This window comes from Artemia franciscana, unplaced genomic scaffold, assembly GCF_032884065.1.
Source record: "Artemia franciscana unplaced genomic scaffold, ASM3288406v1 PGA_scaffold_53, whole genome shotgun sequence".
Lineage (NCBI taxonomy): Eukaryota > Metazoa > Arthropoda > Branchiopoda > Anostraca > Artemiidae > Artemia > Artemia franciscana.
Genome location: NW_027062694.1, coordinates 329,789 through 342,419, shown reverse-complemented (window position 1 = coordinate 342,419; position 12,631 = coordinate 329,789). Strand labels below are relative to the sequence as shown.

Below are 12,631 nucleotides of genomic sequence, written 5' to 3'. Positions count from 1 at the left end.
TTTCTTCATTTCTATGTTTTTACTTTATATCTAAAATATTTACTAAATATTTGACTTTTCTAAAAGCGCCCAAACACCCTAATATTGTTACTATCAGCAAGGGATTCTTTAGACGCATATGAAAACAGGAGGGGGAAGTTTAACCCTTAGTCTCCCTTCATTCTCAAACTGTTTTAGCTATTTTATCAAACAAACTATTTTAGCAGGTCTTTTCTTTTTTTTTTTTTTAAGAAACATTTCTCATAATCTCAAAACAATACAATTGGTTTACAATTGGTTTATATTTTCACTCTTAAAAAGTGGCATTTTTTAATCTTAAAGAAAAAGCAGTTTCCAATGTTTATTTTCTACTGCCTATTTTGCAGCTTAAATCTTGGTTTTTATAGATGGCGCACCAACAACTATTCCAAGTAAAATGTTTTAACTCTTCTGAAATTTTTTTTTTTTCAAAACTAAGCCCAAATCTGGATCCCTCCCTTTTCTTAGCTAGTTACTTACCATGTTCTGAATGGGTCATATCCACAGGTACTTTATGATAGAGGATTAACTCGAGCAATTCGGAGAGCGCTGATTTTTTCAGATCCGAGAAAGCTTCTTTGATGTATGTGTCAACAGCAACTAATGCCCAGGGTTCTAAATTAGACACATTTTGGATTTCCTTCTTCTCTTTACAGGCAAGCACCCTGCAAGAATACAAATTATTTATGGAATTTAAAATAATTTATGGAAATTTATAATATAATATAATAATATAATATAATATTATTATTATATAATAATTATTATATTATTATATTATTATTATATTAATATAAATAAATTAATAAATTAATATAATAAATAAATTAATATAATAAATTAATAAATTATAATAAATTAATATATTATTATATTATAATTATTATATTATTATTATATTATTATATAACATAACAAAATAATTTATGGAATTCCAACAATAAAAACAAAAATACGTTGAAAGAAAAATTTCGCAATGAAGTATGAATAAGATCAGAGAAACTTTCGAGTTTAATGCTGCTAGTAAAGCAGTATACGAATGATATGAGTAAAGTGAAATACTTTTAGGAATAATGTAAGTAAATATTTTGGGATTTTTTTAAATTGCTTTAACAATTTTATAGCGTTTCCTTTTGAGTAGGCCTTACTATACACTAATATAAGATCAATATTTTCGTAGGTTTTACTCTTGTTTTTTCTTTTTTGAAAATTGATATGTTTTATTAACTAATTTCTTTATTTTTTTTTTCTTTAGTGTAATGTAATCTGATTGATGACGCTTCTTGACTACTAAGGTCCCTGCGTCAGCCCTACAGTGTGTTCCTACAGCAATTTTCGATCTCCGGGTCCAGTATTACCAACCTAAGATCAAACCCATTGCGCTACCACACGACAAAAAAGTTCTCTCCACTGAGGATAGAACACAGGACCCCTAATTTTTTTTTTTTTTTTGAAAATTTGTTGTTTGATTTGGATCCCCCGCCTTCGTAGAGCTTGAATCAAACTCAATCTTAACATTCATCTACGGTTCTGAGCAAATACTTTCAGCTTCAAAGTATTTATATCCTGAGTTCCAATCCCTAGCTTCGACTATATCAGTAATTACGACTTTAAATCCCAGTTCACAAAACTCAGTTAAAAGCACAGCCTTAGTTAAAAGCAAATGAAAATGGTAGAAATATTTCATCAACAGCTCGCTTAGCTATGTTGGCTTCAGACGGCTTGGCACTGCATTGACTTATAACTAGTAGCAGCAGAAATAGCTCGTTATTTTTTTTTTTATAGTATTATTATTATTATTGGTAGGTAATTGTAGGAACATAGCACAGAAATTATATGGCAGAACAATAAAAAATGAAATATGACAAAAATTTAATATCAAGGGACGTTTTCTGGAGACGGGGTCGACAAAGTGCCTTTCTGGGAGCCGATTTTGTAATTTCCTGGGGTTGGTGGGCCTATTGGACTGTTCTGGGGATCTAATGATTCTTTGTGAAGGTTTCTAAAAAACAATTCGGGGAAGAAAGTCCTTTCTAAAGTGAAAAACCTCTAAAAAGGAAGAACTGCTTCCTTAATCGATGCTGACACAAACATATGCTTGAGTTAAGACGTAATCTTATATGATTGCCCAATATTGAAGACACTTCTCGAATGCGACGCATTCATTTTTTATTATGTAAATTATTTAAAAAAGAAAATATAAACCGAAAAAAAGAGAGCATATGATTTGAGTTCTGGTATAGATCTTAGATATATACTTTCTGTTATTTGTCCAAGGAAGTTAGTAAAGCCTACGTGAAATGCGCCTGAGCTAAGAAATGTATAATTCTTTCATGCTTGAAATTTTCTAGGCCTAAAGAATATACGATTCTTTCATGCTTGAAATTTGCCAAGCCTAAAGAAGCTATAGTTCTTATATAGATGAAATTTGCAGATATAAAAAAAATGTATAATTTTTACATATTTGAAATTTGCCAGGCCTATAGAAAATAAAACTAAACTTATTGTTTATCTGAAGAGATGAGGACCAAAACAGACACTTTATAAGAGTGCCAGAAATCCTGAAACCTAACCACAAGGTGCACAAAAAATCTTGTTGGTTATTTTCTTATAGAAAGCTTAGTATCGGCAATTTAGTAGCTCTTTTTGGTAGTTGTAACTGTGCTTTTTGGCCACCCATCTCGGGCCAAAACAAAAATAGTCCCTAAACAGGGTGTGAAGAAATCATAAGGAAGAATTTCTAGTTTGTCAGACTTACAAGGGAAGGGGTAAACAATCGAGCCCTGAATTAATTGGATGGAGGATTAACATGCGCAGCTGTGTTGGTTTTCTGGATTTGATAGTGCAGTGAGTTTTTCGCAGTGCTAGTTCTATAACTCCCCCTTAGATTTTTTTTTCTGAGGACATATGACTAATTCGTTGAGACATCTCAACGGATTAGTCATATATGTGCCTCTGAAACAAATATAATGCTCTACCTTCAATTCCCTATACCTGTAAAAAGATACAACCATATGATAGGAATATAACTCTATGCATCATACCCCTCAATACCTTCTTTTAAGTCCATTGTTCCTGCAATTTTAATTATTCCATAGAAATATTAAATTAATTTATTATTAGAAGTCTATTATCACAATTTGAAAAAATAAATTAGCAAATTTTAGAAGCATACGAAAGAGGGTAAAAGAGAGAAAGAAAGGAATTAAAAGAAAGTAGCAACAAGTTGAACAAAACACAGGGTGGCAAAATAAAATAGATCGAAAAAATAATTCCCTTTATTGATACCCGAAAATTTGAAGGAGGGCTTAATCTGGCATGACAGTCCATCACCAACGAAAAACAACCAACAAATACTACAATACCTATAAAATAATTCATAAAGAAAAAGGTTGCCACTAATAAGCGAAAATTTCGAACAAAAGAAATTTATGGCAAAATATAAAAAGTCGAAAAGTTACCCTTTACTTTGGAGATGCTCAAGATACAAACAGTTGGCACCAAAAGCTTCCACGTCAAAACGGAGTATGCCAAACTTGAGCGGCCAAAAATGTCGGCTTGTCCAATTGGCGTCATCAAAGTTTGACAGCAAAATTATCTTCATCGATGCTTGATTTCTTGTATAAACTTTCAGCGCAGCCATAATCAAGTCGAACAGACGACTTTTCTTATGTATATCATTTAACACTATATGTGTAATGCTGTCAAGAGTATTGTCCCCCATCAGAGTTCGCAACAGTACTGATGCTGAGCAGAAGGTGACTATGGTCGTTGGAGAAATTCTGAAATCAGGAAGATTATCCTTATGTAGAAATATGGAATCTTAACATTTAGATGCTTTGTTTCAATGTAGAATGACGATGAAAATCGGTAATTTCAATGTTGACAGGAGAGAGACGTTTCAATCGTGTCTATTCAGATTGGCTACCTATGGTAACTGTTGACCATAGGTACTTCTCTAATAGGGTACTTTTTATAAACCCAACACGTCTTGACAAGCAAGTAAGAGCGAATAGCTGGATTTTTCCTGCTACTAAATATGCGGAAAGTGGAATAGATCTGAAATTCTTAATACACATCCTTCAAAATGCATTTTATCCCCTAAACCCTTTTATCGTTAATTTATCACTATTAATTTTTTCATTCAACTTTGTTAATTATAATTGATTTATTTTACATATTACTTATTCCAACTTAATATTTAAGTAATGTATGACATTTGAACAAAGTGAATCATTACTTATTCTAACTGATTTGAAGAAGCTTATCGTAATTTAATGGTCTGTGTTTTGTGATCAAGCCTTTATTCTGGCAGTGAGCAATCGCCAGCAATTTCGATGATAATTCAGAGGCTTAGAATTAATAGCTTTCAGGAAGTGAAAAAATAGTCTTCTAAAGTTACTTTTACTAAAGACAAATGTAAAGCTTGAACAGATTTATGAAGGTAAGGGTTTAAGTCTAAAACAGAAGCCCGAACATAAAACGAACAGGCATTTAATAGCTGTAACTAAATACTAAAGACAAATGTAAAGCTTGGACAGATTAATGAAGGTAAGGGTTTAAGTCTAAAACAGAAGCCCGAACATAAAACGAACAGGCATTCAATAACTGTAACCAAATACTAAAGACAAATGTAAAGCTTGGACAGATTAATGAAGGTAAGGGTTTAAGTCTAAAACAGAAGCCCGAACATAAAACGAACAGGCATTTAATAACTGTAACCAATTACTAAAGACAAATGTAAAGCTTGAACAGATTAATGAAGGTAAGGGTTTAAGTCTAAAAAAGAAGCCCGAACCTAAAACGAACAGGCATTTAATAACTGTAACCAAATACTAAAGACAAATGTAAAGCTTGGACAGATTAATGAAGGTAAGGGTTTAAGTCTAAAACAGAAGCCCGAACATAAAACGAACAGGCATTTAATAACTGTAACCAATTTTAAAATTCAATGTGGTGCAAAAAATACTATGAAAAACCAGCATTATACCGGCAATATCAAGGAGGCACACTCGTGCCTCTATAAAGAGGCGACCCACGACAATGTTAAGCGATCTTCGGTTCCAGTGGTCGCAGAGGGATGGGGAGGGATGCATTTCGTAGCCCGAGCTCCAACTAAGAAACCTGCCAAATTTCATCCCCCTCCAACTTTTCCTTCATGGGGAAAATCTGGCCGAAAGTTTCGACCCGTCAACCCCAGCCCCCCTTTAACGTTGTCCGATCGGGCTGAAATTCACAGATTAGGGTCCCATAGGGCCCAGGAGCTTATCCGCGAAATTTCAGCTCGATCCGATAACTCCTTCCCTGTTTTCCAGGATCCACACATTAGCTACTTAATTAACGCATTTCTCTCCATAAGAGCCCATGTTAATTTGAAATTTTTAAAACTTATTTAGAAGTTATATTTACACACATGCAAGTGATTAGCTTAGTCGGTAGAGCGTGGGACTTTCAATCCTCTGGTCAAGGATTCAAGTTCCTTACGGGCGGTTTTTTTTAACAACATCAAAATAAAAGTGTATAATCAAGGAGGCACACTCGTGCCTCTATAAAGAGGCGACCCACGACAATGTTAAGCGATCTTCGGTTCCAGTGGTCGCAGAGGGATGGGGAGGGATGTATTTCGTAGCCCGAGATCCAATTAAGAAGCCTGCCAAATTTCATCCCCCTCCAACTTTTCCTTCACGGGGAAAATCTGGCCGAAAGTTTCGACCCGTCAACCCCAGCCCCCCTTTAACGTTGTCCGATCGGGCTGAAATTCACAAACTAAGGTCCCCTAGGGCCCAGGAGCTTATCCGCGAAATTTCAGCTCGATCCGATAACTCCTTCCCTGTTTTCCAGAAACCACGCATAGCCACTTAAAATTCATTTTCTTTTTTTTCCTCGACGCCTATAGGTCACAGCCGACATCGGATCTGGGTGTACGAAGACTCATTCGATGCGGAATTCTCCGAGTAATTTTTCTGGAAAGTTTCGTAGGAAAATCTTAACCCCCCGAAAGTTTCGACCCCCCAACCCCACCCCCCTTTTAACGTTGTCCGATCGGGCTGAAATTCACAAGTTAAGGTCCCCTACGGCCCAGGAGTTTATCCGCGAAATTTCAGCTTGATCTGATAACTCCTTCCCTGTTTTCCAGAAACCACGCATTAGCTACTTAATTAACGCATTTCTCTCCATAAGAGCCCATGTTAATTTGAAATTTTTAAAAGTTATTTAGAAGTTATATTTACATACATGCAAGTGATTAGCTCAGTCGGTAGAGCGTGGGACTTTTAATCCTCGGGTTAAGGGTTCAAGTCTCTTACGGGCGGTTTTTTTTTCACAACATCAAAAAAATTTTGATAACACCTGGACAGCTTATCATTTGAGAGATAACAGAATATTAGCTTCTTATGAGCAAAAGAAACATTTCGGTCATTCTATCTATTTTTTTTCTATTTTATACAATGATTTAAAAGCGGGGGGGGGGGGGGTTGGGGGGCGGCAGCCACCCAACTTTCCTCTCCTAATTCCTGTACGAGGAGTACAGGAATTATTAAATTACATCCACCATGGATTGTAGAAAAACGTACAGAATTAATATGAAAAAAAATTAAACCTGTACAAAAGAGTCTTTAAAAGCGGGGGGTTTGCCTCTCCTAATAGTCTTCTTATAGTCATAATAGTCTAATAGTCCCATGTTAATTTTAGAAATTCTTAGAAGTTACGAATATCAACATTCAAGTACATCAAAATAATCAGCTCGGCACGGCAAGAATGACTGCAAGCATCATAAAAATCCAGCTCCATTCCAGAAATTAAATTATGTAATTGGAAATTCTCCTTGATTGGAAATGTTTTCCAAACTGAACGCAGACGCCATCTAGCATTATGAGCAAAAGAAACATTTCGGTCATTCTATCTATTTTTTTTCTATTTTATACAATGATTTAAAAGCGGGGAGGGGGGCGGCAGCCACCCAAGTTCCTCTCCTAATTCCTGTACGAGGAGTACAGGAATTATTAAATTACATCCACCATGGATTGTAGAAAAACGTACAGAAATAATATGAAAAAAACTTCGTTTTCTTAAAGAGTTAAAGAGGCTGCGTCCCAAAGTCGAACCTTAAAACGTACAGGAATTAGAAAAGGCAGTTGGGGGGCTGCCGCCCCCCAAACCCCCAGCTTTTAAAGACTCTTTTGTACAGGTTTTTTTGTTTTTTTGCTAACCCCCCGCTCTTAGCTTCGGAAAGGCCCTCTTTTAATTAACAAAAATTGAAATGAATGAATAATGGAATAACTTCGAAAAATGTTAAACACAAGAGGACAGGAGAACCATTGCGCCGAAACTAGTAATTAGTAACAATGAAGTCCCCCCACAAAAAAAAAACCTTTACAAAAGAGTCTTTAAAAGCTGGGGGTTTGGGGGGCGGCAGCCCCCCAACTGCCTCTTCTAATTCCTGTACGTTTTAAGGTTCGACTTTGGGACGCAGCCTCTTTAACTCTTTAAGAAAACGAAGTTTTTTTTATATTATCTTATTTAAAGGGTTCTGAATTACCACAGTATAATGGTAATGATGCTCTCCTTCGTTAACAGAAAACCTAATGCCAAACTACTCTGTAATGAGATAATACCCACAGTATATAAATAATATACAGTAGAAACATACCCTATCTCAACCATAATACGAAGCTGGACCGAGATGCAAATGCTCCGGAGAACGTATCACCATAAGCGACATTAGATTTTTCACGGGTAGACAAGTCAGATTTCTCTTGAACGCGAAACTTGGCTTCACCTTTGGAACACTAAATTTTAAATAATCTAATTTTAAATTGATTTATTCCAATAGATGCACAAAAATCGGTAATTAGTAGTGCAATGTTATTGTTAGATAATTACAAGTAGTAATACAAGTAATTACAAGTAGGTTTCGAACTCTTGAATTGGTTTCAAGGGCATTTTGAGAAAGTTTCTGCGAAAATGCGTGTTCCAGGGTCCTCATTTGATCTGTCATCAGCGGTCCAATGGACGAGGACGTACGAGCATATGGGCGGAGCTTTTATACGCGCCAAGACTGTAGTAGCCAAATATTACTGAGTCGAGATTCTGCTGTATATTATTTATATATTGTGATTACACCCTACCCGAGTGGATGGCAAACTGGATTGACAATCCTATGCCCCTCAGGATCGGTTCGAGTCCTTGCATGGCCAATCCCAAGCCCAACAGGAAACTCAAAGCCAGCAGAATCAGAAATCATCCTTAGCGTCCCTGGGACTGTATGGGTTGGCTAAGGAGGCTTGGGCGAGAAGAAAGTTTAATTTTAATAGAGAGATGAGTAGTAAGAATTAAAGATGCGCAATTTTGGTTCGTGGTAATTCTTTGGGTACTGCTTAGAAGAGGAGATATATTAAGAATTTTGTATTAAAATGGACCTTATCAGTGTCTTATGTGAAGTGAGGTGGAAGATCTTACCCATTTTGTGGGCATATGCAGGCATTTAATGGATTTTAAGAGGGGTGACGAGAAAGAGTATTGGTGATAGGAGATGTATGGAAAATTTAGGATAAAAATCGACTAAATGTCAATCTATCAACATATATACCCTATACTTTATCTATACTCTCTGGCGAGGGTTGGAAACTTACAGACTGTATAATAAGAAACACTCCCTTGGTTCGATACCTCTAGGTACCCGTTGTATAATTTTATACATTTTTTTCTTTTATAACCACTGGCTCTGAAAGTCGATCGCGTAAATACTTTAAAAATGATATTTCAAATCAAGCAGTAACAAAAATAAAAATAAGTACCACAATTTGGTGACCTGCTATTTCTTTCTTTGACATTATTTGTCCTTTATCCCGTTGTGATTAAAGCAAACCCAATCTGAATAATAGTCCAAACACAAGGAAAAAAATCAGGGTGCTCTATAGAAATTTACCTGCTCTCTAATGGCATCTGATAGCCAATAATCTCGCCAACGGATTCTCCTCTATTTGATGCAACCCTATGGGCTAAAACAGGGGCGGATAACTTCTCCGGACACACTGATATTATGCGTACTGGCAAGAACGTTGAGGCACTATTTTCTAATATAAACTCTGGAATCTAAAAGAGATCAACATTTCAAAATTTAGTCTTTATAAAGACGTGCATATCCTCCAGTTACTCCACTTCAAATTTGTGCGAATAACACTGTGAATCAATAGTTGATTAATCACCGAAAATGGCTCTTAGTCTAAGGATAGTCCAAAAAATCTTATGTTTTTGGGCAGTAAACTAAGGGGTTGGTCGACCTCCCCTGCAGACAAATTCCAGCTGTGTTATGTCGGTATTTTCCCGACAGTAAGTGCACGCAAACATTACGGTTCTCCAATGCACAGATTCCAGGTCTGGGAATATTACGAAGAGGAGATTGCTGCCTATAATATATACTATTTTGTTTTGTTTTGTTTAACACATTCGTATAAACGTAAGTGAACACAATCAAAATGTCGACGAGAGTCAAACCATGATGGGGGACTCCCTGTGAACTCTTTTTGTTTTACTAAACGCTTGCAATCATCTTTCTCTAAAGTTCAAATACTTTTCGAAGTAATTCGCTTCGAACGGATTTTACAATAACTACAATAATAGATTCTTGAACGAAAAGATATGCTGGTTTACAGCTGGGGGGGATACTCCCTCCCCTTGATCTACAACTATATATGTAAAACAATTTACTGTGCGAGGGTTTTTAGAAAAGTACAATCATAGACTAATGAACATAAAGATATGCCAGTATGTAATTTCAGCAAGTCGTACAAGAAATATTTTGTGTCTAATGGCCTGACTATTTTGTATATTGCTCAATCACAAAAGTAAGGATTTTGAAACCAATCACAGCATAGTGTGTCTTTTCAGTCAGCAGCCATTATGTGACGACTTCTTATAGAAAACAATTGGGACTACGATTTCTTAACCTAGGATATTGAACATGTTACAGATTTCACGATTCAAACTAATAAAATAATAGCATAATAAAACTTTTTGAAGAGTCAGAGCGAGTAAAGTTTGTCAAGAACATAAATGAAAGAATCCAGATGAAAGGTATTTTCTAAGTGAAATGAGGTTAAAAGTATATAAGAATGATAACCCCTTTACGGGCAATGCATAATATTAATCGACTATTCGGTTCAGAAGGGGGTAAAAAGAGCAGAATACATATTATAAATAATTTTGAAAAACTAAACGAACAATAATATAGATTCACTTCGCACCAGTTCCTAACATGCATTTAAAATGACAAGTTTGTACATATTTGGTCCTATTCTGAAGTAAAAGTTGCTTACACTTTTGTTACAATGCTATATCCAAGGGTGGTATAATGAAAGGGGTGGGTCCTACTTGAGGAAATGTTCCTCAGAGTCGAGCTAAATCGAATCTACACTAAAATAAAAATATTCTCAAACAGTTCGTGGTAACGAACTGTAGTAAGGAGTGACCCGGCTCAATAGTAACCGAAACTCTAAAAAACGGAACCATTTTGACACCAATAGTTACATCAAAAGAATCATATTTTAATGCTGATTTTAAATATACAAGTTTAATCAAGTTCAATCTTACCCATCAGAAGTTACGAGGCTGAGAAAATTTTACCTAATTTTAGAAAATAGGGGGAAACATTCCTTAAAAGTCGTAGAATCTGAATGAAAATCACATCATCAGATTCAGCGTATCAGAGAACCCTAATGTAGAAGTTTCAAGATCCTATCTACAAAAATGTGGAATTTTGTATTTTTTGCCACAAGACAAATCACGGATGCGTGTTTATTTGTTTGTTTTTTTTTTGTTGTTTTTTTTTTCCAAGGGGCGATCATATCAACCCTGTAGTCCTAGAATGTCGCAAGAGGGCTCATTCTAACGGAAATTAAAAGTTCTAGATTCCTTTTTAAGTGAACAAAAAATCGGAGAGCACATAGGCCCCCTCCCATGCTCATTGTTTTCTCAATGTCACCGGATCAAAATTCTGAGATAGCCATTTTGTTCAGAATAGTCAAAAAACCAAAAAACTATGTCTTTGGGGACGACTTACTCCCCCACAGTCCCCGTGGGAGGGGCTGCAAGCTACAAACTTTGACCAGTGTTTATTCGTAGTAACGGCTATTGGGAAGTGTACAGACACTTTCAGGGGGATTTTTTTGGTTGGGAGGGGGAGGGTTGAGGGGAGGGGGTTATGCGGGAGGAAATTTCCATGGAGGAATTTTTAATGGGATTTTTTAGCATTTTTTTAAAGAGCAATTAAAAAAATAAACGTGAAAAAGTAGCTTCAACTGAAAGTAAGGAGCAGCATTAAAACTTAAAACGAACAGAAATTATTACACATATAAGGGGTTCACCTCCTACTAATACCTTGCTCTTTACGCTAAAATAATTTTATTAATTTCAACTATTTATTCTACAGCCTTTATGATTCAGAAGTCATTCCTAAGGAATTGGGACAAAATTTAACCTTAAGTGTAAAGAGCGAGGTACTGACGAGGGGGTGAACCCCTCATATACGTAATATAAACATATACAGAAGTTTGTTACGTAAGCTAACTTGTAAGTTATGTATATCTTTTACTAATAAAAAAATTAAATTAGAAATTAAAAGTTTTAGTTGCCTTTTTAAGTTACCAAAAAATTAGAGGGTAACTAGGCCTACTTCCCCGCTCCTTTTTATCAAAACCGTCCGATAAAAACTATGAGAAAGCCATTTAGCCAAAAAATAAATTAATGTACAAAGTTCGTTTTAATTATTCATGTGCGGAGAGCCGAAATCAAAACATACATCAATTCAAAAACGTTCAGAAATTGAATAAAAAAAAAACAAGTTTTTTTAATTGAAAGTAAGGAGCGACATTAAAACTTAAAACGAACAGAAATTACTTCATATATTGTCCTCAGGGGGGAGGGGGCAAGGCGTGACTTCCCTCCTTTAGGAGAGTCTTTTTGAAATTCAATAAAGTAAATATTAGAATGTACAAATATTGATATTCAGATCTAAAGCCGACTTTTCAATGAAAAGGCGCCCAGGGAGAAATTAATTACAGCACACCCTCCCGACTAAAATATGAGCAAAATAAGCCGAATCAAAGGTAAAAAGTGACAGCTTCACACCACACCGTCCAGGGCAACTGCCCCGGCTTTCCCCCTCCCTTAGGAACGGCTCTAACCAAATCCATATACTTACGGCAATAGATTTTCCAATGGGATACCCAATGAAAAGTGAGACTTGATTGTTCTTAATTGTAGAAATAATTTCATTCTTTCTTATAGAAAGGCGCGAAAAACAACTTGGATTCTGGCTCGGCGGTGGCACTTGAGGAACAACATGACCAAGCTTGCCAGTGATCTGATACTGTGCGTTCCCTGAAAGTAGATATATTTAACGCATAGAAAGGTGCTATGATATAACCAAAAATGCGCTATCAGATGGCCACTAATTGAGTTGTGTGGCTTTGAACGCTCTTACTCAGAAAACTCTGCTTAACCAAACTGATTTGAATACATCACAATAAGTGTAAAAATTTAACTTCCGTAATGCGAAATAAGCTGCCGGCTTTAGATCAGATTGAGACATGACCCTTGTTTGATTCAGAAAGGC

At 35.8% G+C, this 12,631-nt stretch overlaps 1 protein-coding gene across 1 annotated transcript in view; it reads right to left on the bottom strand.

Moving 5' to 3' along the window:
* Positions 1 to 12,631, bottom strand: part of LOC136041986 (3'-5' RNA helicase YTHDC2-like) — a 103,272-nt gene that overhangs the window by 77,937 nt on the left and 12,704 nt on the right. The window contains exons 3-6 of the mRNA XM_065726806.1: positions 12,218 to 12,396; positions 8,945 to 9,111; positions 3,480 to 3,800; positions 499 to 683 (exon numbers count right to left, since the gene is read on the bottom strand). Of these exons, the coding sequence (XP_065582878.1) occupies positions 499 to 683; positions 3,480 to 3,800; positions 8,945 to 9,111; positions 12,218 to 12,396 (852 nt within the window). The remainder of the gene's footprint in view (positions 1 to 498; positions 684 to 3,479; positions 3,801 to 8,944; positions 9,112 to 12,217; positions 12,397 to 12,631) is intronic.